The sequence below is a fragment of the Monodelphis domestica genome, chromosome 1, assembly GCF_027887165.1.
Source record: "Monodelphis domestica isolate mMonDom1 chromosome 1, mMonDom1.pri, whole genome shotgun sequence".
NCBI lineage: Eukaryota > Metazoa > Chordata > Mammalia > Didelphimorphia > Didelphidae > Monodelphis > Monodelphis domestica.
In genome coordinates, this window is record NC_077227.1 from 13,847,413 (window position 1) to 13,871,610 (window position 24,198).

A 24,198-nucleotide genomic window follows, 5' to 3' on the forward strand; every position below is an offset into this window, starting at 1 on the left:
TTCCCTAGCTCATGTATAACTTCCCTTTGAATCTCATTCAACTCCATTCAGTTTCTCTTCTAAAAAAGGAAAAAGAGGGAGGGAGGAAGAGAGGGGGGGAGAGGGAGACACAGAGAGAGAGGGGGAGAGGGAGACAGAGACAGAGAGAGACGGAGAGGGAGAAGGAGAGAGACAGAGAGAGAGAGAAAGAGAGAGAGACGGAGAGAGAGAGAGAGACGGAGAGGGAGAGGGAGAGAGACAGAGAGAGAGAGAGAGACAGAGAGAGAGAGAGAGACAGAGAGAGAGAGAGACAGAGAGAGAGAGAGAGAGACGGAGAGAGAGACAGAGAGAGAGAGAGAGAGAGAGAGAGAGGGAGAGGGAGAGGGAGAGAGACAGAGAGAGAGAGAAAGAGAGAGGGGGAGAGGGAGACAGAGAGAGAGAGAGACGGAGAGAGAGACAGAGAGAGACAGAGAGAGAGACAGAGACAGAGACAGTGACAGAGAGACAGAGACAGAGACAGAGAGAGAGAGACAGAGAGAGACAGAGACAGAGAGACAGACAGAGACAGAGATGATTAGGGATTCAGCTCTCTCTCTCTCTCTCTCTCTATATATATATATATATATATGTATGTATATATATATATATCATATAAACTGATGTAAGACATAGATGATATAAATATAGTAGAATTACAGTTAGAGAGTAAATGACATAGAACCCAGAGGTAGGGCTAGAAGGCAGAAAGTCAGGAGTTCAAATTCTTCCCAAGAAGTCTACCAGCTGTGTGACTCTGGGCAAATCATTCAGCCTCTCAGCCTCAGTATCCTCATCTATAAAATGGAAATAATCATTGTATTTACTTCACAACTTTGTTGTAAAGATTAGATGAGACAATATTTGTCAAGTGACTTGTAACCCTTTATAAAGCTCCATAGAAAAGTTAATTATTATTAATTCATTTAGAAGGAAACCATTTGGATAACGCTGTGTTTTCTGATTTGTGATTCACAGACTCTATCGGACCTTCAAGGACAGCAAATATCTGTACATGCTGATGGAAGCCTGTCTGGGTGGAGAGCTGTGGACGATTCTCAGGGACAGGTAGGGAACTCGTGTGCTTTGGTGTCAAAGGAAATAACATTTGCATTGGATCCGATTTCCTAAAAAAGGTAGGAAGGAAGAAGAGCCCTCAGTGGGACGTCTTGCCTTGGACCCCTGCTCTTTAGATTGCAGACCCAGATTTGGGTCTGGCTCTACCACAGGGTTGGATTCTTTTCTATGAGCTTGCTGTCTCCCTGGCATTCCCGCTGAAAGCCTCTGTCACTACACCGTGGGCCAATTGGGGATGAGAACTGACTTTGCCATCATGCTTTAGAGTTTACAAAGTACTTTAAAAATTCAGTTTCATATTAACAGCCCTGAGGTCTAAACTCTGTACATATTTTGCACTTGAGGAAGGCAAGGCTAACAGAGGTAAAAAAAAAAAAAAACTTGCCCACCGTCCCACGAAGGCCAAGTATCAGAGGTGGGATTTGAACTCACACCTCTTGGGGTGCTTGGCAGCACTCTATCCCCTAAATCACACTATCCCTCTGAATGACCATGTCTGTGCTCCATTCTCCAATATACACTGAATTCAGCTGAAATGGGTGGCCCTAGAGATTTCTCTGAAATACATATATACCTAATTCTATACATGTGCATAATGGTCAGCCTTCACCTAACCTATTCTGCAGAGACTGCCCACAATGGGCTAAGAATAATCAAAGCCACTGTAAGATTTAAACTAATATCAATAACTCCAAGTATTATTTTTACAAAAGTTTATTAATAATCACTGAAAATAGAAGAAATAAAAAATAGAACTCAAAAGCCTAATATTCTAACTACAGTATTGCCATGTGTGTGAATTCTCCTGTCTGGCACTCTGCCAGCTTCAGCAGTCGCGTTCCGGGAAAAGAGAGAGAGGCAGGTCACACCAAAACTTTATCCTTGGAAGGTTCACACAGCATTCACACACAGAGTAAGCACACAAATGAGACACTGGGTAAAGAAATCTTGGGGAGTAAATTCTATTTACACACCACTCAATAGACAACACAGAAGGGATGGCTCTGGCTACCTCAGTTTCCCAACACAATGGTCCAGGAGAGTGATGGCAATTTCCTTCTTCCCCATTTTCCCCTTTGGCTACCTCTACTTGACCAGTTAATTTTGTAAATTCAGACTATTTTGCTTTAATCTTGTCTTAGCAAACACGCACCCCTCCAATTCATCCCCACTATTAGTTGATTTTCTTCATACTTTTTTTGGCAATCGATGACTCTTGTTTTCTCATCCCTCTCATTTTCTATTTCTCCCACATGCTCACCTCTCCCTTGTCCAAAAGAAAAAGTCAAGCAAAAAACACCTGATATAGTGACTACAACTGGCAATGAATGCAATATTCTAGATTGGACATTTGGGCATCTGCTCAGACTGCTTAAGAGAGCCAATTGTTAAATTTGCATTTATATCTTGGAAATAAGTTGCTGCTACAAAGTAAGGGCTTGATATATTGTTTTGCAGGTCATCAAGATTTAAGAAAGTGATAGCGAAAATGTTAACCATGCAAATGAAGAGGCAGCTGGGTGGCTCAGTGGATAGAGAGGCAGACTGAGAGATAGGAAGTCCTGGGTTCAAATTTGACTTCAGATATATCCTAGCTGTGTGACCCATTGCCTAGCCCTTACCACTACTCAGCCTTAAAATGAATACACAGTACTGATCCTTAGTTGGAAGGTGAGGGTTGAAAAATGCAAAATCAACTGAAGAATGTGTCCTGTATATCTTCCCCTGCCCCCAGAGAGCTGATTGTTGAATATTTGCCAGCATATTCCTAAACTACATGATCTCTAGAGTCACCAACAGCTCAAAGTCCTAGTATCCCAAGCAGGTGTCCACCAAAATCTTCTCCTTACATTCCTTTACTATTTTAACAAGAAAAGCCCATGTCACTTCCTTCCTCGCTTGGGCTCTCCATCTTCCGAATGGGGATCCCTCACCCTGGGACTTAAATAGCCCGAGATAAAGATAGTATCACTAGGGAGGCATCTGCTATTTGGAAATGTGTCACCTTGGAAGACAGCCGAAAAGAAAATGCAAGCGGTCGCCTGGACCCAGGTATCAGGACACCAAATCAAACTGGCTTTTTCTAACACCCAAAGATCTATTCACCATCCAGCCTTCAGGTTTTTTCCTACTATTTGACTCTAGATCTATTTGCTCAGTTATTAAGCCAGTCAATTAACTGTCTGCCCCCAATGTGTGAAGTCCCATGCTTGGCACCAGGAGCACAAATGATGGAGTCCCTGCCCTCGGAGGGACCCCGCGCCATGGACGTGTAGCTTTTCTCCACTGGACGCCACAAGGACCTTCCCCTGATGCATGGAAGATGCACAGAATCAGGAGGTGGAAGGGTCTGTCGAAACCATCCAGTTCAACCCTTTTGTTTTTCAAAGAAGCATCCTGAGGCTCAGAAAAGCTAAATGGCTTGTCCAGTGACACAAGATGTCAAAGGCAGGATCTGAACGCAGGTCTTCCTGATTCCAGGTCCCGGTTCTGTCCGCTGCCCCATCCTACCTTTAACAGACTCATCATGGCTAAGAGTTAGACCTTTATTCGGCCATGTCTCACCTCGATCTGGCTTCTCCCCCAGCAGTTAAGTGTAGCTCTGCAGACAGGAGGTCCTGAATAGTTGTTCTTGGTTTGTTCGTTTGTTTTGGTTTGGTTTTCCATCGATTGGCCCACTTTGCTAGCTGTTCTCTCCCCAAGGGCAGAAATCAAATTGTGACTCCAGCCGAACACCATAACGCAACTGGAGGGGCGCCGTCTATTTCTCCTCCCCATCCTTCGCAGCTCATCTCTGCCTGCCTCTCGTGTTGTCCTCATGATAGCTGGGATCACCCTTCCCCGAGGACCATGGACGAAGGTCCACGATCGAGAGGGCCCCAGCTTCTAAGGCTGGCTCTATGGATAACTCGCCAAGAGACCCAGGACAAGTCCTTGTCTGCCCCTTTCCTCCATTATAAAATGAAGATGTGAATTCGCTGGTTCTGAGGCCCCTGCTAGTGCAACAACAAAGAGATCCCCCTCTGTTTCTGGTTTCCTTCCTTTCCGGCCCCCGACCTCTGTGCGCCGGCCTACGAGACAGACAGAGCGAACACGGGCTAGCGGGAGGCAAGTGTTGGAGGAAGTGGGTTGACCGACGGGGTACCTAAAGTCATAGAAGTTAACAGAAATAGTCAAATGTTAATCAAGTGCTTACTATGTGCAAATGGCACAGGGAGAGTGAGATAGAGTGGAGGAGAGAGAGTCAGAGATGGGGAGGACAAGGGGAGGAAGCAAGATGGAAAGAGGGAGATGGAGAATGACATCTCATTGAACGGAGACATTCTAAAGGGGAAAGCTCTGAATGGAGAGAACCTAAGTTCAGATCCTAGTTGTACATCATAGTAGCAACAGACCTGGACATCTTCCCTCCCTCTCTGCACTATGCCAAAGCCTCATCATAAAAGGATGCTCATGAACAGCCCCCAAATCTCACGGTTGTAGGGAGGTAGCTCAGGGCTCCCTCCCGCCAGGAACCTCCCCTGAAAGCCCCTGGCTTGCATCCCTACCAAGTCTTCAGCCTTTGCCTTGAAAGAGCTGAAGTTCTAATGGCATCTCCCATTCCTCACCTCTGGCACTAGGTCCATTGTGATGGAGAAGTCACTCCGTGTCCTTCAGCCTCCATCTCCTCCTCATCCTATATCTCCCTCACTGCAGCCTACAAGGTCGGAAGAGGCTGGCTCAGAAGAAGGGCTGGATGTCAAGCCCTGTGAAGATGCCACAGGGCTGCCTCAGTGTCCATTATTCCCATTACCATGACTTAGGATGGTGAAAGCACAGTGGAGTGTAGGGTACTGGCCACTTCTTTCAGACATGTATTCATTTTGCCAAATGATTTTCTTTCAAAATCAGTGTGATTCTTCTGTCAAATAAGTGGATTCACACTCGAGAATGCGTATTAGTTGGCTGTAATGAATTGTCACCGGTTATTTTTCTTATTTCCCACATCTCCACTCGTTAATATAAAAATATAGAAAATGCACTTTGTCATAAGAAAGACAATATAGAGAATTGTGGTTGCATATTAGATAGAAGGACAACCAAGAAGTCGGGAAGACCTGGGTTCCAATTCTGCCCTGACACCCGAGGGCTGTAGGCAACTTCTAAGGAATGGAAGTGACTTCGTAGTTGCCAAATCATCACTTTAATAGAGGAATCCCCTCCATCAAAATCACATACCTAAGTTGACGTTTTGGAAACAATTCTCATCTCCTCATCACCTTCTGAGGGAGAGGAGGACGGTTTTGTGCCGGGCACTGAAGCCATAGCCAGACATAATTGGCATTATTCGACTGGCGTGCTTGGATGGCCCAAGAAGAGATCCGACATTGTCACTTTCCGAAAGGAAATATCAGCCAACTCGTCCTACCAAGGAAATCGCTCAGTCCCTCGCTGTCAAAGAAAAGGATCCCCCCGTCCTTGTTCTCTTGGCCTTCTTTCACCCGTGTGATAGCCTTCCGGCTCTGAAATCTGCTTCTGCGAGCACCCTTGAGCAGGCTCTCCCGAGAGGACGGCCATGCGTGCGCCTGGGCTCTCCAGCTTTCCCTTGGTGTCTGCTGCCCTCTAGCGACAAGAATCTCTCTGGACGAAGCGAGCCAGGCTTCCCAGCCCATGCATTTGGGTCACCGTGGAGCGCGGCTGGCATTTCACAGAGCTCGAGAATAAATGGCGTTTGTGGGAGCCGCTTTCGGGCTGGTTAATAAAACAGAAACAAGAGGGGCTGGTGGCAAATTTGCGAGTGTCGCTTCCACTGCCGACGGGACGGTCATTTTTCACGTTCCTCCTGTTCTAAGTAACGGAGACGCGTCTTCATGTGATGGCTGCCAACCTTCTCTAAAATGGATCCTTAGAGATGAGAGTGTCCTCGTGGACTTGTGTCCCGCTCTCTAGCTCGTATGACTCGGGGGAGGCTCGCGCAAGCCTCAGCCTGCACGCTCCCAAAGGCACCACAATCTCTGTCTAAAACTCAGAATCGAGTTAGCTAAGAGCTCCTGTTCCCAGAGGTCCAAGTGACTGTCAGAGGGATGCATGAAAGCCTGTGTAGGCGCTTGAAGATGGGCATTTTTTCATTCAGGTCTTTTTCTATCCCAATCACCGATTGATCAAATACGGAGTCTGGATGATGCTCGTCCTTGTCCTTCTAATAACAGAGATAATCCTATTTCAACCCGGAGTGGTGGGGAGCACGAGATTTGGGTTCAGAGAATCTGGGTTTGAAGTTCGGTCCTGCTTCATAGTAATTGTGTGACTGCGTGTGTGTGAGTGTGTGTGTGTGCAATGACAAATACAAGATCAGTTTGATAATCAACACTAAATACAAAGGCCTTGACAAACTAAATCTGGAGTCAGATGACCTGGGTGGAAATCCCAGCGTTAGAACTTTGGCTAGTCACACTTCTGTTCTAAACCGTAGTTCTCTCGTTGATATAATTTGGGGAGTGGATGAGATGACCCCTGACTCCCTTTTGTCAATTTACTCTCAAATTCTGTGAGTAAAATCAAACTCAGATTTTATGAAGTAGTTTTGCACTTGAAATTTTTTATATTGGTAAATTTACTATTATTTCGAATATCAAACATTCATGTTTTTCTCCTCCTCTCCATATACTAAAAAAGAGAAGGTAGGAGGGAGAAAAAGGAAGGAAGGGAGGGAAGGAAGGAAGGAAGGAAGGAAGGAAGGAAGGAAGGAAGGAAGGAAGGAAGGAAGGAAGGAAGGAAGGAAGGAAGGAAGGAAGGAAGGAAGGAAGGAAGGAAGGAAGGAAGGAAGGAAGGAAGGAAGGAAGGACAGATGAAAGGAATGAAGGAAGGAGAGATGGAAGGAAGGAAGGAAGGAAGGAAGGAAGGAAGGAAGGAAGGAAGGAAGGAAGGAAGGAAGGAAGGAAGGAAGGAAGGAAGGAAGGAAGGAAGGAAGGAAGGAAGGAAGGAAGGAGAGATGGAAGAAAGGATGGAAGGAAGGAAGGAAGGAAGGAAGGAAGGAAGGAAGGAAGGAAGGAAGGAAGGAAGGAAGGAAGGAAGGAAGGAAGGACAGATGGAAGGACAGATGAAAGGAATAAAGGAAGGAGAGATGGAAGGAAGGAAGAAAGGAAGGATAGAGAACAATATTTTGACATCATATGGAACTAAAAAAAATGTTCAAAAATATATCTGAAACAAGGGCATGTAGGTAGCTCAGTGAACAGAGAGAGCCAGGCCTGGAAGTGGGAGGTCCTGGGTTCAAATGTGGCCTCAGATACTTCCTAGCTGTGTGACCCTGGGCAAGTCACTTAACCCCAATTGACTAGCCTTTACTGCTCTTCTGCCTTGGAATCAATGTTGATTCTAAGACAGAAGATAAAGTTTCTTTGTTGTTTGTTTTTTAACAAAGTATGTATATGTGTGTTCATGTAGGAAACAAAAGCTCAAACCAAAGCCACTTCCTGCTGGTCTCTTAAAAACTGAAAATCTGTCATGCACCAAGCTGGCAAAGAAGTGCAAAAGCATGATTGTCCCACATGCCATGCCTGTCATTATTCCTTAGTGTATTGATTAGTAGAAGAAGGTTTTTTAGGTACTTGGAATTAGGAAAGTGGGAAAACCTGAATTCAGATCCCACCTCAGACACTTAGGAGCTGCAGGACTTTGGGCCAGTCATTTAAATGTCTGTTTGACTTTGTTTTTTCATTTGTAACATGGAATGTAATTATTATAATATAATATAATATAATATAATATAATGCTATAATATAGCAGCCTGAGCTCCTGAGGTTGTAGCAAAGATGCATTGAGATGGTGCCAATAAAGCATGCAGCTCAGTGCCTGACCAGACACTGGTATTATCATGTCATCATCTTCCCCATTATTATTACTGTGATGCAATGACTTAACACCCCAGACCTTTCTGGAATTTAGCTTTCACTGTCATTGCAAAACAACTGATCGATTCTTTGGACAAGTTACTGGGCTGGATTCTCTACTGCCTCTTAGAAGCTCTCCTAGAGTCAGCATTGGCAAATGATTCTAGAATTGTTGATTGAGCGCTAGAGGGAACCTTCTAGGGTTTATAGTCCTATCGGTGGCTAAGGATGGAGAAATCAGGGTCCAGGTATAACCTCTGGCCTTCCTTAGTTCTACGATGACGGGGAGGTCATATCTTCTCTAAAAAACGAGGCTCAATGCCTGTAGTGCCCAGCATGCACAGTTGTTGTAAGTATCAACCCATCATCAGGCATTTATTAAGCACCTACTGTGTGCCAGGCTCTGTCCTAGGTATTGAGAATTCTACTGCAGAGCCCAGAACAAGTTCCGGTCCTTAAGTCGACAAGTCAAATCAACAAAATTTGGGGAAGGACTTCCTATATTCCAGGCTCTGGACTAAGTGCTGGGAATATAAAGACTAGCAACAATCCCTGGTCTCGGGATCTCTGGTCCCAATGGAGGACGGGCCATGCAAACAACTTAATCCCTTCTAAAAGGAAAATCGAATAAGACTGTGTTGAAAAGTTCTGTAGAAAGCGCACGTTACTCTGCGCACGTCGGCTGTTCCTGTGCCATTCTCGGGTCTTGGGCTTTCCTGTTGGTCGGAGGGGAGATGAAATGTACGTCCACGAGTCTGTTGTGTTGCTCCGTTCTTCGGGTTCATTCATTCCGTTTTCTCTCTCCCAGAGGTTCATTTGAAGATTCGACGACGAGATTTTATACAGCGTGTGTGGTAGAAGCATTCGCCTATCTGCATTCCAAAGGAATCATTTACAGGGACCTCAAGCCAGAAAACCTCATTCTCGATCACCGAGGTTATGCCAAACTGGTCAGTACCTTTTGCTCTTGGTTTCCCCGTGAGGGTGATGAGTCTTCGGTGTCAAGCGGGGCTCTTGGCTTTCCTGTGAACGTCACTCTTTCCCCCCAGAGAAGCCCATTCCTGCCCCATACCATCGGGGTCCTTAGCTGTGCACAGTTTAGGAATTGGGTGATTCCGAGACATTTTAGCATGATGAGCACTAAACTGAGGGATGTGGTCATCCCAGCGTTGGTTACCGTAATTCTCATGCTTGGGGAAAGTGTAGAGAAGTCACCTCCTCCCGCCTTCTTCCATCCACCAAAACAGTTCAAGCATTGCCTCAATTCCTCAGGAATATGTGGAGTCACTTTCCATAAGGTCGATACCCTCCACTCAGCCTCCTCAGCCTCTCCTCCTTCAGTCTTTATCCAACCCCAGCTACACACAGAACTAGTCCGACCCTTGATCTGACTATCATCACCCATAAGTGTCCCACCTCCGTGATTCAGATGGGCAAAGTCCCATTGGACAACGACAGCCATGTCACCGACAGCCTCTCCTTTTGCCTCGCTCCCTCCCTCTCTTAGTCTGCATCCCCAGCTCAGCTTCTGGTCCTTCCTTAATTTCTCTCAATTCCCCACTCCTGTTGTCTTCCCTTCCCATCCTTCATCGTCTTGAACTAGTAACTAGTTCTCAAACTATACACTATTGAGTTCCTTTAAATCTCCTGCACCTGTTCTATTTCCGAACTCCCAATAGAGTCCCTCCTACTAGCCACTGTATTCCTGCTCATGTGTCCCTTTAGGAAAGTATCTGAGATACATTCAAAGCAAATGAAGACAGTCTGCAAAGGGAAAGGATGAGCAGTTTGGGGGATCAGGAAGGGCTCCCAAAGAAGGTGGGGTATGAACTAAGTTTGAAAGGAAGCCAACCTAGGAGGGGTCACTTGGGCAGTTTGAGAGCCAGGCCCAGAAATGAGAGGTCCTGGGTTCAAATCTTGGCTCAGACACTTTCTAGCTGTGTGACTCTGGGCAAGTCACTTATCTCGCATGACCTAGCCCTTACCACTCCTCTATCTTGGAGCCAATATAGAGTATAGTATTGATTTTAAGACAGAAGGTAAAAAAGAAGGGAAGAAAGGAGAGAGGGAGGGAGGGGGAAGAAGAGAGAAAGAAAGAAAGAAAAGAAAGAAAGAAAGAAAGAAAGAAAGAAAGAAAGAAAGAAAGAAAGAAAGAAAGAAAGAAAGAAAGAAAGAAAGAAAGAAAGAAAGAAAGAAAGAAAGAAAGAAAGAAAGAAAGAAAGAAAGAAAGAAAGAAAGAAAGAAAGAGAGAAAGAGAGAAAGAAAGAAAGAAAGAGAGAAAGAGAGAAAGAAAGAAAGAAAGAAAGAAAGAAAGAAAGAAAGAAAGAAAGAAAGAAAGAAAGAAAGAAAGAAAGAAAGAAAGAAAGAACAAGGAAGGAAAGAAAGAAAGGAAGAAATAAAGAAAGCAAACAGGCTAAGGAAAGTAGGGAAATGTAGATGTGAAGAGAGATAACCACCTGACAGCCTTAAAGTGCTTAAAGACGGCTATCATCATATTACATTACTGAATGAGTATATTCACTCATATTTAATTAATGATGTGACTTCATTAAAGTTAGTAGAAAATTTGTTCTGATGTCCAGACAGCCCCAGAGACGATGGATCAGCACATCTGGCTAAATTTGGACTAAGTTATAAAAGAGGAATGTGCTTAGTTTAGAATCCCTTTATTGTTCAGATAAGAGCAGGCATTCTTGTATAAAACAAATTTAATTCTGTATTTAAGTCACAAGGAAGCGCTAAGGCTGAGAAATCTGGGAAGGGAATAACCCCCAACTAGACAATCTTTAGATCCTAATCATTCTTCCTTCCCTAGAAAAGCTTGTTATTGTTTAGTTGCTTAGAAGATACGATTATGGAAGCCAGTATTTCTTTTCTTTTTCTCACTCCCCATATATTTCAGTTCAGCCTTCCCAAGAAGTCCCTTGTATTTATCCTCTGATTAAAGTCAATGAAATCACATTTTACAGTAATATTCAACTAACATCTCTTCCTCTGTGTGAAACCGATTGTTTTCTATGTGCTTATTTTCTTTTTTCTTTCTTTTTTGTTTGTTTGTTTTGCTTCTAGGTTGACTTTGGCTTTGCAAAAAAAATAGGATTTGGAAAGAAAACATGGACATTTTGTGGGACCCCAGAGTATGTAGCCCCAGAGATCATCCTGAACAAAGGTCATGACATTTCAGCAGACTACTGGTCGCTGGGAATCCTAATGTATGAACTCCTGACTGGCAGGTATGAGCATTGAAAGAAGTGTGGGTCAAAATGGGCCAGCCAGACATGCGATGGTTCTGCCCTGGTCCCTTGGATTAGGGCACTCCCAGAGGAGCACATTCCCATAGAATCATAGAATTTTTGAGTTGAGCGGTACCTATGCCATCTAATCCAACTCATCCATGAAAAGAACCCCACTATAAAGAACCCCACTATGACCGTACCCCAGTCCTCTGCTGACAAACTCTAAGAAGGAGGAACTTACCACCTCCTAAGGCAGCCCATCCTGCTCTGGGACAACTCTAGTAGTTAGAAAAATTTTTGTTATCTCAAACCTATAGTTTGCCTCTTTCTAACTTTGACCCAGTGCTTGGTTAGAACAAGTCTAATCTCTTCTCCACTTAATATCCTTTCACATACTTGGACCGACTGTCATCTTCTCCAGGTTAAACCTCCCTAGTTCCTTCAACTGACCCCACGTGCCATGAACTCAAGGCCCTTCATTGTCTTGTTCACTCTCCTCGGCACACTCTCCATCTTCCCAAAGGATCATGTGTTGAAGATCTAATAGAAGTGGTCAACCATGCAGAGAGTGCATGCCCAGGTGCCCTGTGGGCATTTGATAGGGCATATCTTTCCTCCACTTGACTTCCTAAAAAAAAAAATCCAAAACTTTCACTCCAGAAAACTTCCTCCATAAAGTCTGCTCCCAGAATCCAAATTCACTGGCATCTCTTTTCCATGTATTTTCCCTGGTTAGACAAGATGGCCCCCAAGGTCCCTTCCAACTCTGATATTCTTTGATTCTGTGATTCTTTAACCCTTTCTTAAGAATTCTGTCCTGGTTGAAATGTTTCATTATGAAAAGAAATCATAGTGGGGGCAGACAGGTGATTCAGTGAATGATGCGCTGGACCTCAGGATAGAAGGTCTCAGGTTCAAATCTGGCCTCAGACCCTTCTGAGCTCTGTGACCCTGGGCAAGTTGATCCAGTACCTAGTCCTTACCCTTCTGCTACTTAAAACCAATATTGGTTCTAAGATAGAAGGCAAGGCTTTAAAAAAAAAGGAAAAAGAAAAAAATCATGCTAGAGCTGAAATTAAAATCCTCAGCCTCAATTGCAGGCTACCTCCTGGTTCGTCCTTGCAGCTACTTCATTTCTTAGCACTCAGCCTTTTGGCCTCTTCCCAGCTTTTCTGCAATAACAGCCTTTTAATTGGCCTCCTTGACTCTCGTCTCTCATCTTGACAATGCATCATTTACATAGCAGTCAAACCCATATGCTGAGTCATAGATCTAACCATTCCCCTCTTCTCTGGGATAAAATATAAATATTGTTCAGTATTTAAAGTCCTTCACAATCTAACTTCAGGCTACCTTGTCAGACAGATCACACTTTGCTCTGGTTCAGCCACAGCAGCCTCTTCCACCCCAGAGAACATTTTATCTCCTATCTCCACCCCTTTGCACAGGCTGTGCTCCATACCTGGAGGAGTACACTCCCTCCTCACCTCCATCTTTCCAAAGCTGGAGTTTCCCTCTAATCAAGGGCCTCCTAGATGAGGCTTGTCCTTGTTCCCTCAAGGATTATATCCTTCCTCCTTTCTCCTGGTAATACTACATTTGAACACGTTCCCCACAGAGAGCAGAGCCCTGGACTGTTTCATTTGGTTTTGCTCAGAACCATGATGTCATTGTTATGGGGCTCCCTCGGGGAGGAAATACTGTCCCCTAAAGCAGATCAGCAAGGTCTCTGCAATTTAGCGTCTTAAAGTGTTTCCTGGGCCTCTGAGAGATTCAACTACCCAGAATCACCCCATCAGGATAAGGCTGGAATCCAGACCTTATGCCAAGGCCACTTTCTATCCACTCTACCTATCACATAAAATGTTGTATCGAAACCAACCTTTGAGGGACCAGATAATAAGGATAGCAGAGGCAGAGGAAGGGGGGCTGCAGCAGCAAAGTTCCCTCCCTGAAGCCAGAATTCCTAATATTCTGTATTCCTTTTGCTCCAACAAACACGCATCAGACACTTGATATTTATCCAGGTCCTCCAGATAAACAAAAATGAACATAATTCCTACCATCAAGGACTATCCATTCTATATGGGAAAAAAAAAAAGAGCCTCGACACAGAAAAGTAAATCCAAAGTACCGAATTCCATTCCATCCCATTGATTTCCTCATAAGAGCACTTCAACATCAATAATTTAGTTGAATAAAGTGAGCATTTACTGATGTGCCCTGCCATGTGCCAAGACGTTGAGGGATTTTTTTTCCCCTTAGTTGGCTTTTAGAACATGGTTAGAAATGAAGTCTTTAGAGAATAAAAAGCTAAGAAAATGTTGGTTTATTTTTTTTTTCCCTTCAAGTCCCCCTTTCTCAGGCCCGGATCCTATGAAGACCTATAATATCATATTGAGAGGAATTGACATGATAGAATTTCCAAAGAAGATTGCCAAAAATGCTGCTAATTTAATTAAAAAACTATGCAGGTGAGCAGTTCAACTTTCCTGTCCTTTTGGCCCCATGAACTCCAATCCTTCCCCCAAAAGAATGTGTCTGTCTTCGTAGAAAGCCACTTATGGTCCTCCTCTTTGCCAAATGTTTTGATTCTATGTGACTTCTGAGCTACTTTCCTAGAGCTAGAATCCTAAATAACTTTCTCCTCATTTCAGATGCTGGGGGTTAGGTGCCTTCTTTGTAAGAAAACATTTTCTGACATGAAATCTTTTGGATAACTTTGTTTCCCTTTATTGAAAAAAGTATCCGCCAATATTAAAAACCAATCCATTGTTTTGGAGGAATGTGCTTTGTAAGAAGAAGGGAGGGAGTGGGATTTGGGAGCTTTTTGTTGGATACAAACAAAATGCATCCAGAATTTGTTTGAAAATAATAAAGTGAATTATTTCTCTTTCTCTTGTCCTCCTTATAGGGACAATCCATCAGAAAGATTAGGAAATTTGAAAAATGGAGTAAAAGACATCCAGAAGCACAAGTAAGTTCCCTTTCCAGGGCGTGGTGGCCTAGATGCATGTTCTCCCCATCACCTCAGAGTAGCTCTTTATGCAGGCAGGCGCCAAAACCAGGCCTTTGCATTCGCCTCTCAGGCCTAGAATGGGGCTCCAAAGAGCAATAGGAGTGAGCTAGCTGGCTGGAAAACATACTTTTGAATGAAGAAAAAACAAACGCTTTTTCTTGGATCCGACAAACTTTAATAAAAACCCCAAACCGGAGATTCTCCTGCTTGAAATAAACTAACCCCCAATTCAAAGTTCCCTCCTTGGTGCGGGATTGGTCCATACAGACCAATCACATGACCGGAAGTAGGGGGCGTGGACCCTCCGCAGCACGGGATTGATCCATTCGAGACCAATCCCATACCAGGAAGTAGGGGGAGGGACTCCTGGGGCATGCTGGGAGATGCAATCCTTCGGCCACAATAATTTTAAATCCCACATTTTATGTCCCTACAATTCTATTTGGGGAACACGCAGGGTCAGGTATGGGGCTTCCAAAACCGCTTCAGCTTTTCATTCTCTTCCTTGCCACCTTTTATCTCAAGGAGACAACTGGCATTCCCGCCTCTGATTAATTCAAATCCCCATATTCAGTTAATGTCTAGTGTGGCAAACACTGAACGAGGCACCCAGGCTAGGAAGGTCCAGATGAACCAGCCATTGCTTGTCTGGCCTTTTCCTCCCCATCAACCTGTTCCTTCCTGTGGGGCAGAAGGAGAAAGAACATCTTCTTCTCTGAAAATAAAGACTAGACACATTTTGTGACTAGCTTGTTAAATCGTGTACCTGTATGTGCAGAGACATAGGTTTCTTTTTAAAAATACACATACCTATTTCTGCATATATACATACATGTTTATGTATGTGCATGCATTTATACATACATGTTTCCTTCTAAAAAAAATAAATATCCATTTCTAACGAAGCCTCCCCTATGCAAATTGTTGGTGATTGTTTAGTTCAAATCATTTTCTAATTTCGTTTTTAAAATCTGTATTTTAAATAATTTGGGGAAAAAGCATTTCCTAACCACAGAAATACTTCTCAGGCATTCCATTCCGTTTTTGAGAATGTGTTCAGTATTTGTTGAGTGAAATTAGAGGCGTCCAGCAGGCGCGGGTTCGTCTGTTAAACTCTCAGAGGAGAGATTGCAGAGAGATGCTGGTCTTTCTCAGAGGAGGAACTTCCCTTCCCAGAAGGTTCCCTTCCCAGTGAAAAGTCCAACCCCCACCCCGCCCCAGTGGGGAAGAGGCGCCCTACAGAATGTGGCGGGCAAAGAGCTGGGTGCTAGGGAGCCCAAGCAAATAGGAAGAAAGAGAAAGCTTGTTCCCCAGCCAAGTCTCGAGTCCCGTCCCCATCTCCGCGGACCCTCCCCGGCGCTGGTCGCGCTGGCACCTTACAGAAGCCCTAGCGGCGCCCTGATCTGTCTGCTCTGCCCCCCTGCAGATGGTTCGAAGGCTTTAACTGGGAAGGCTTGAGAAAAGGAACCTTGACGCCGCCTATAATCCCGAGCGTGAGTAGCCTCTGTTTGCGTCTCCTGCGGGCGCCGCCTCGGGCTGGGTGTTGGGTGAGGAAGTTCAGAGGAGGATTCATGGCAGCAGGGATGCTCCCGAGTCATGCCAGTCTGGGCCAGGGAAGCAGCCACTCTCGCGGGGTTTCTCGGGCCGGGCTAGGAAGCAGGACACCGGGTGGAGGAATTGTCCAACCTCGGCAACTCTGCAAGAACTTGGTCCACCCAGGCAAGGGCGAGGGGGCGGGCGGGGCGGGCCAGAAGAGGGTGTGTGTACACTGGTAAAGTGGGGATGGAGCCCGGGCTCCGAGAGGGCTCCAGATTGCTTCTCCCTCCCTTCAAGTGGCTGCCTTAAATAAAGTGCGGCTGAGCCCCACACTGAAAGCAAGCAAACAGCCTAGAGACTGGAGGTCCTGAGTTCAAATGCGACCTCAGATACTTCCTAGCTGGGTGACCCTGGGCAAGTCACTTCACCTCATTACGTAGCCCTTACAGCTCTTCTGCCTTGGCACCAATACACCCCATTGATTCTAAGACACAGAAGGTAACTTTTAAAAAAAAAAAGATAAAAGTAGGAAGAGATTACCTCATTTTTTTAAATGGTCTTTATTTTATAAAGTGACTCCATGAAGCCTTTCCTTAAAGCAGATGAACGAGTTAAGTAAAGCCAAAATCAGAGGTAAATAATGATTTTAGGCAGAAATAAATAAATGAATAAATTTTTGAAAAATTAAGTGATTACTCTGCCCCAGCTCTATGCTCTGGGAATAAAAATGCAGAGAGAAAGTCCCTGTCCTAAAAGAACTTCTCTTTTAATAGGTGAAGGCAAACATGGAAAATGAGGATTGAAGAAGAGAGTTTTGGTCAAGGAAGTGGCAGGGAGACGGGAAGACAGTCTAATATAAATATAAAATTTTAAATATAGAAAAATTAAATGTTTGTCAGTATTAATAATCGCTTACTACTGACACTACCTACATGACCCTGAGCAAATCACTCTGTGCTTCAAAAAGCTCCTTAGGATTTTCCTGCCAACCCATGGAGAGCTGCCTTGGTGGAGGGAATTCTCTAAGGGGCGGTCCCCATGGTGAACAGTGCCTGTCCTTTGGGTATTTCTATAATCTTACCCTCCTTGACAGCTCTGTGTTTCAGTATAAATCAGAAAAAGAAATAAATGTCGATTTCCTGAAATAAATTATTGGGGTTACTTTTATTCATTTAGTCATAGACCTGCGTTAAGAAGTCATCTACTCCATCAAATAAACTTTATCAGAATTTTGCTATTGTTTAGGCTTAAAGGAAGCCTAGTTTCCTTAAGAAAATCAAGATGGCTAGAGAGATCATATATCATACAGATAAAGGTGACTGCTGGATAGAGAGCCAGGTCTGAAGATAGAAGGTCTTCCTAGCTGTGTGACCCTGGGCAAGTCACCTCACCCCCATTGCTTCGCCCTTCCCTTAGTACTGATTCCAAGACAGATGGCAGGTTTAAAAAAAAAAATCCTTGATGAGAACCATGTTAGCAGCTTCCTGACTATCACACCAGGAAATAAATGGCCATCTTATCCTCCCCCTGAAGTTGTATTTCATTCCATCAGTGCTGTCATTAATTACGACAGAAGGGAAAATAAAAGTGGGAGCAAAGAACGCTTTACCTAAAGGAATTATGTTCTGAGAACAAATTCACCAGCAGTCATAAGATATCAGAGAGCCTTTTGGTCCTGGGTTCAGGTCCCGGAGATCTGGGGGAGTCGCCTCCTTTTTCTCGGAGGTCGCCGGTGGCTCACCTGTGCTTCTCCCCCTGTGCAGGTCGCATCCCCCACAGATACGAGCAACTTTGACAGCTTCCCTGAGGACAACGATGAACCGCCGCCGGACGACAACTCGGGATGGGACATAGACTTTTAACGCATTTTTCTTACCTGCTTCTGCCTTGCTGAAGACAGCTTTTCTGAGACACGGCTGCCAGCAAACCTGAAGGAATGGGAGAAGATCCGTGCTCGGGGTCACCATGATGCCTTGATCGATGATGCTGCTACGGCACTCCAGTGGCATTAGGACTTATCGCTTAGATGACAATATGCTCTCTACATGTTTTATGTTTGAACCGAAACTTGCAGTTGCCATGGTGGTCCTGAAGCAAAGCCTTTTCACCAGTAAAGAAACGATTTCTGCCCCATCCACGATCTCACGTTGCTCTAGTTCTAACCCAAAAGAGAAAACTGGTATCAGAAACGTCAGCCCAGCTTAGATCCGAACCTCGCAGCTAGGCGTCTCCTTGACGGGTACCACAGTCCGTCCTCTAGGGTTGGGTGGCCAGGATGTCAACACTCTTAAACAGGGCTCTTGTACTGTAGGCTAGTGTCTATACAGGGGGGAAAGGACCACAAATGGATCCGTCAACTCTTTTTTTCTGTCATTTCCCCCCAAGCCGTCATCATAACAAGCCTGAATCTTCCCTTCTTTTTTGCTTCTTTTTCTTTTTTTTTCTTTACCAAAATGGGAGGAAGGGGAAAAAAAGGGAACAAGCATTGATGAAGCGCCAACTGAGTACTGAGCGCTTTACAAATATCTCCTTTAATAGTTAAGAAAAAAATAATAGTGATAAAAGCACAATTCTGCGAATGGTTTCCGAGAACCATCACGGCAGATGTGGACACGTTCTTATACACAAGTGACAATGAAGTGCATGATGTTTCTGCTGTTTTTTTGTTATTCTTATCGTTTTTCCTTTTGGTCCACAGGCTTGGTTGAATTAAAAAAAGAAAGAAAGAAAGAAAGAAAGAAAGAAATTCATAAAACCATTTCACGTTTTAGCAGAACAGTCCGGGAGCTAGAAGGGCGGCAGCTGATTGGTTTTCTTCATTCTCTAACAGACCCTCAGACAGGGGTTTCAAAATATTCTGATTTTTTTTAAAGATTCCTTCCCCCCCCCATCCTTGAGGGGAAAAAATAAGACTCATCAAAACACCCCCTGAAAAACCACTCTAGAGGTGCTATGTATATCTTTCATCTGTAAATGTCAACTCAAAAACCAGCCAACACCCCTCTCAGCCATTTCATCTTCATTTCACAGGTAGCCAGAGATTCATCGTCTCCACTGAGGTGATTAAACCTATTTCACTTCCCCTGATCTTAGCTCCTGATCTATGGAAGGGGGGAGAGGGTAGGAGGGAATCAAATCAAATTCTTGTCTTCCTCTACGAAGCTAACTAAGTCTGGAGCCAACACTGGCCAGAGCCAACGAGGGAGGAATGAAAGAATAAAACTGAGTGAATTCAGGGAGGAAGACAAGAATCTGACCTGCTTGATGTTTTCTTTATTTTTTGGCTTTGCTTTTTCCCCCCAAAAGTACTCTACGTAATGACATCAGGCCATTAGCCCTGGGATGAAAAGAAAGAAGAAAACATGGGGCAGAGATGAAATCAATTCTTCTAACTTCTTTAACCAAATGGCAGAAAGTGAGAATACTTTAGATTTAGCTCAGAAAGACTGAGTCAAAAAAGATTAGGAACACACACACAAAATAACCTAATACAATCAAATTTGCTTTTGCATGCCTAGTGGTATTTTGAAGGTCCCTGGTCAAAAAGACCTGCTAAGGTCTAATCCCGAAGTTTACCTAGCCCATTTGACCATGAGCCTTTGAAATATTATTTTGGCACGAAGGGCAGGCACTCCACGGAGGGCTCTGCATGTTCAATCCATCAATATTTACTGAGTTCTCCTCTGGATTTGGAATAGTGTGAAGGAAGGTTGATGGGGGTTTTCACTGTGGTGGCAGCATTAAGTGAACAAAGTGAGGAAATGAAATGTGATGATTTCTGTAAATTTCTCCACTTTAGATCTTCCTGTCAGAACAGAAGCCAAATGATTTTACTTACAGTAGATGGCACATCGCATTTAAATTTCTTACAATGAAGACATTGTCAGAAATGCAATGAGTTTTATTTTTATTTGTGTATAAGCCCAAATATACACCAACTGAAATATAGTAGTACTAGGGGCAAATTCAATTTAGTTATTTTTTTTTTAATTTGGAGTCTGTTCAAATGTGCTATTTCCTTCCAAATTTACAAATGAGACTAATGTTCTGAAGGACATTAGCTGTATGGGTTGGGGAAGGGTAGGAGGTGGGCAGAGAGGAACTAGATTTTTTTTTTAAGATTGTTAATTATTTTTTAAAGATTGCTCAAAACAAATAAATAATGAATCATTTTTATGGGGCATCAGCATTGAGAGATAGCTCTGAGCTCCCAATTTAACATAATCATTTCTAAAAGAGAACCAGTTTGCTCCTAGTGATTTCAGAGGTCTAGATTAAACAAATCAGCCTGGTTGCCTATCCTTTCTAGCCTGGTCTGAAACTTCTCCATTCCTAGCATTCCTTCTGATTTGGCTTAGATTTTTTTTAACTGACCCTTTTACATTGAATTCTTATAGTAAACAGAGAAACAATAATTGCTAGAGAAAATAAAATGGGAGCATTAATGATTTTTCCAAAAAAGTTTAATCTGCCTAAGATTTAATAGCATGCTAAAGTTGTCTAAAAGAGGACAAAAAGATAGCCCCAAACAACAACAAAATAAATTCATCTGACGTTTCAGCAGCACAGAAAAACAATAATTGCTAGAAAAAATAAAATGGGAGCACTTATGATTTTTCAAAAAAAGTTTAATCTGCCTAAGATTTAATAGTATGCTAAAGTTATCTAAAAGAGGAAAAAAATAGCCTCAAATAACAGCAAAAAATTCATCTGACATTTCAGCAGCGTGCAGATGCTCGCTAACTTGTCATGAGTCTCTGCAATGATTGTTCACTTGGCCAATTATTGATTTTCAAGGTTACAAAGTAGTGCTGTGCACCATAGAACTGACTACACAGATTCTTCCTGATTCTTGTATCTTTCTCGTGTAGCATGGCTTAGCACTATTTCAAACAATACCTGAAAAAGATTTGAGGGTACTTACAAGCAAAAAACAAAAACAAAATCCAAATATCTATTCAATATACATAACTTTCGCCACTGAAATGAAGGATTCAGGTACTGTCTGCAGACACTAAGATTTGAGGACTAAAGTCATGATTTCCACAAAATACTTTCCACCCAATTTCTCTACTCTTCCTTTCTCCCTCTTTTCTACCTAATATTTAGTAGTCGTGGTTGTGGTATCTAGAAGAAATGTCCTTGTTTCTTTTGCTCAATTTCTTGTGAATACATCAAAGTTTGGGGAGAAAGGGCTTTCTATGGGGGGTTATTGACAGTGATATTGATGAACAGTTAAGGAAATGGATGCCATTTTGGGGGGTGGACAGAATACATAAAAGAACATTTTCCTGGGGAAAAGTCTATGAATGACCTTGAAGTCTTGCTGTCCCCTTTGTCCTTGGACTCTAGGACGTAACATCTGACCTCAGTAGCTTCTAATACCAATCTGTTGGGATCCTTTATTGCCAGTGCAAATCTATTTCCAAATGTTATTCTCTCCTTAAAAATGATGGAGGAAGGCATATGATTTGCACGTGCGCACACAGAACAATCTCTATAAGTTGAACGTTCATTTTTCCTCCCTAATTTGAGTCTCACTTCCATGTGAGCAAACCAACGCCCTACTGAAAAATTCCAAGTCAGCTACCATATTGAAAACCAGGATGTTAGGACTGAATTCCCAAGGTAGAGGTGATCTGTGGCTTATTTCAATACTGCATTCTTCATAACCAATTTTTCTTTCACGATAGGACCACAAAGAAATATTTATGTAAATAGATATTTTCGTGCTGATATTTTGTGGTACATATATGACTTTCTTTTTGCCCGTGTTCCATGGCATTCTCCTTTGGTTTCCAACTTCTTTGTAACATGTAACGATTTTAGGTCTGAGTAGACTCGAATGGTCATAATTGTCAGTATTCTTGAAAACTTCTGTCCATCATCCTGTTACTCATCTGTCCCATAGTTTAGAACATGACCTGGCTATTTGGTATTGTTGCAAGTGCCTTAAATTCATGGCATCCTATTAAAAAAAACAAAACAAAACAAAACAAAAAAAAAAACAAAGTTGGTGTTATGCTGCATGACAAAACAAATACACCTCAAAATGTTGTCCTTTCTTAGCTTGCTGCGTTTTACAGTTCTTTCTGCTAACGATTTCTAAGCCTTTATTATATAATATTGAACTACAGAAATGATGAAGTGGTTCTCTTATTTCTGTTAAATGTACCAGAGCTGTGTATCTGTTCATGAGATACAGCGTCATTTCTGTGAAATGTCTAAATGTACGTGCAGGTCAAATTAATCTATGACATACTCTCAGTCTGTATACAGGTATTCCTGTTTTGCTCAGCTGTGCAGATTCAATGAAAACAAAACAAAACAAAACATTAGTGCAGTAAAAGTTCCAACATATCATGTTTTCTAGACTCCGTCCCCAATGGTCCACGGCCCCCCGATGAAAACGGCGTTCGCCGTCTGAGATTCACGGCAAACTCAGTCACCTCCCGAGACAAAATTCACGTGAACCAGAGTCCCCAGGTACATCCCCGTCACCAAAACAGGATTGTTGCTTTTTATGAGTTCTTGTATATGCAAATCGTCTCTGAGACAAGCTCCCCAACACACCTAGAAAGCTGGACAGAGGCGTCGAAAGTGTGTTCTTAGTCCTCTTCTCTAACTGTCCCCTGCATAAACCAACATAGCTCTGAGACTTTGATAATAATAATAATAATAATAACGTCTCCAATATTTTAGGCTTTTTGAGTCAAGGAACTTTATTTAAGCATTGCCTCAGATTTATCCCAGTTTATGCTGTTTTTACACTGGTCAGTTCTTTTGTATTCTTCCAGCAATGATTCTTTGATTGTCCTCTTCTGGATCTGTTCTACATGAAAGAGGCTTTTTTTGTCTGTCCGAATGTGACACCCGTCATCAGAATGGTCGCTGACCATTTGCTCTCTTTCGATGTAGATGGACAACTTTTTTTCCTCCAGTTACCCGCTTTTGATTTGCTCTGTATTTTCCCTGCAGCTGTAATTGCCGAGTGCCTGTTGTATACTTTATAGAGTTGAAATAAAAAAAAACCAATTACTTTTGAACGGAGTTGGCATCTTCTTCTAGGTAAGATTCCCTGCTTTAGAGAACTGGTCCCTGAATGGGGAAACATCCAAATGATAAACGAGCGCAGTGGCCCTCTGCTCCAAATTCGACTCAGTAGGTCATTATTAAGGATCGTGTTCTTGACAGGATTGCAAGCCCTGGTGATGAACAGGTGAGCCACGACCAAGGCGAGCAGGGGTATGACAAGTCTTGCTTGGGGGAGCCACAAGGATGGAGAGCTGGCATGCAGCATAGTTTGGTGATGTGTGTCTTCCGGAAGCAATGGCAGAGTTCTGTAAGAGGCTGGAAGGGTATCCATCGTGATCATCTCAAAGGAAGGAGCTCCATCATTTATCACAGTAGCCCATTCCACTTTGGGGCAGGTCTCATGGTCATGAAGTTCTATGTGCCATCAAACTTAAACTGACCAGCAGGCAGTTTCTACTGCAGTTCTCAGTTCAGCCCTCTGGCAAAAGGAGTTATATGGCCTGGGGCAAGTGACTTCACTGTTCCACATCTGTAAAATGGGGATAATGTGACCACTTCCCTCAGGGATAGCAAGGTGGCTCCGTGAATTAAGAACCAGGGCAGGAGACAGGAGGTCTTGATCCTGTGTTCAAATGTGACCTCAGACACTTCCTCGCTATGTGACTCTGGGCAAGTCACTTAACCCCGATTCCCCAGCCCTTAACTAGCACATAGAATAGCATCTAAGACAGAAGGTAATGGTTTAAAAAATATATCTATATCACCACATTCCTCATTGAGATTAAATAGAATAATATAAGTAAAATTCTTTGTAAACCTTGACTCTAGAGAGATGCTAGTTAATTTTATCTCAGTAAGGTGGATCCCTACTCCCACAGTGCAGATTGTTTAGCATTCTTGCCTTTTTCTGTGACTCAACCCAGTTGTTCCACTCGTTCCATACAGAAAAGTCATCATAAAGGCTATGGGCTTTCCTTGATGTTGTTGGGTTTTTCTAGCCCTTACTTTCTGTCTTAGTAAAGATTCTAAAACTGAAGGACAAGGACTAGAAAATCAGGGTCTAAGTGATTTGACCAGAGTCACGATGATAGGAAGTATTGGAGGTCATATTTGAACCCAGGACCTCCCATCTGTAAGCCTGGCTCTCTGACTACTGTGCCACCTAACCGCCCCCATTCCTTCCTTTTTTGCAGAAGATATGATGTTATATACCATAATAACTCTAGAGTCAACTGAAAAATTAATTTAAATAATAATGCTAGCAAAATTGTATGATACAAAATAAATCCACACAAATTGTTAACATTCCTGAATATCACTGACAAAACTCAATAGGGAGAGCCTGAAAATAAAATTCCATCCAGAATAACTACAGAAGTTACAAGAGGGTTCAGATTTTATCTAATAA

General features: G+C 43.2%; 1 protein-coding gene across 10 annotated transcripts in view; it reads left to right on the forward strand.

Annotated features, from left to right (window-relative positions):
* PRKG1 (protein kinase cGMP-dependent 1) overlaps positions 1-22,801 on the forward strand; it is a 1,271,158-nt gene extending 1,248,357 nt beyond the window's left edge. For all 10 annotated transcript variants that reach the window (XM_056819190.1, XM_001374648.4, XM_056819201.1 and 7 more), the window contains 7 exons: positions 994-1,083; positions 8,773-8,914; positions 11,034-11,197; positions 13,552-13,674; positions 14,115-14,177; positions 15,646-15,712; positions 17,519-22,801. In XM_056819190.1, the coding sequence (XP_056675168.1) occupies positions 994-1,083; positions 8,773-8,914; positions 11,034-11,197; positions 13,552-13,674; positions 14,115-14,177; positions 15,646-15,712; positions 17,519-17,617 (748 nt within the window). In that variant the 3' untranslated portion in view covers positions 17,618-22,801. The remainder of the gene's footprint in view (positions 1-993; positions 1,084-8,772; positions 8,915-11,033; positions 11,198-13,551; positions 13,675-14,114; positions 14,178-15,645; positions 15,713-17,518) is intronic.
* Positions 22,802-24,198: the final 1,397 nt, after the last annotated feature.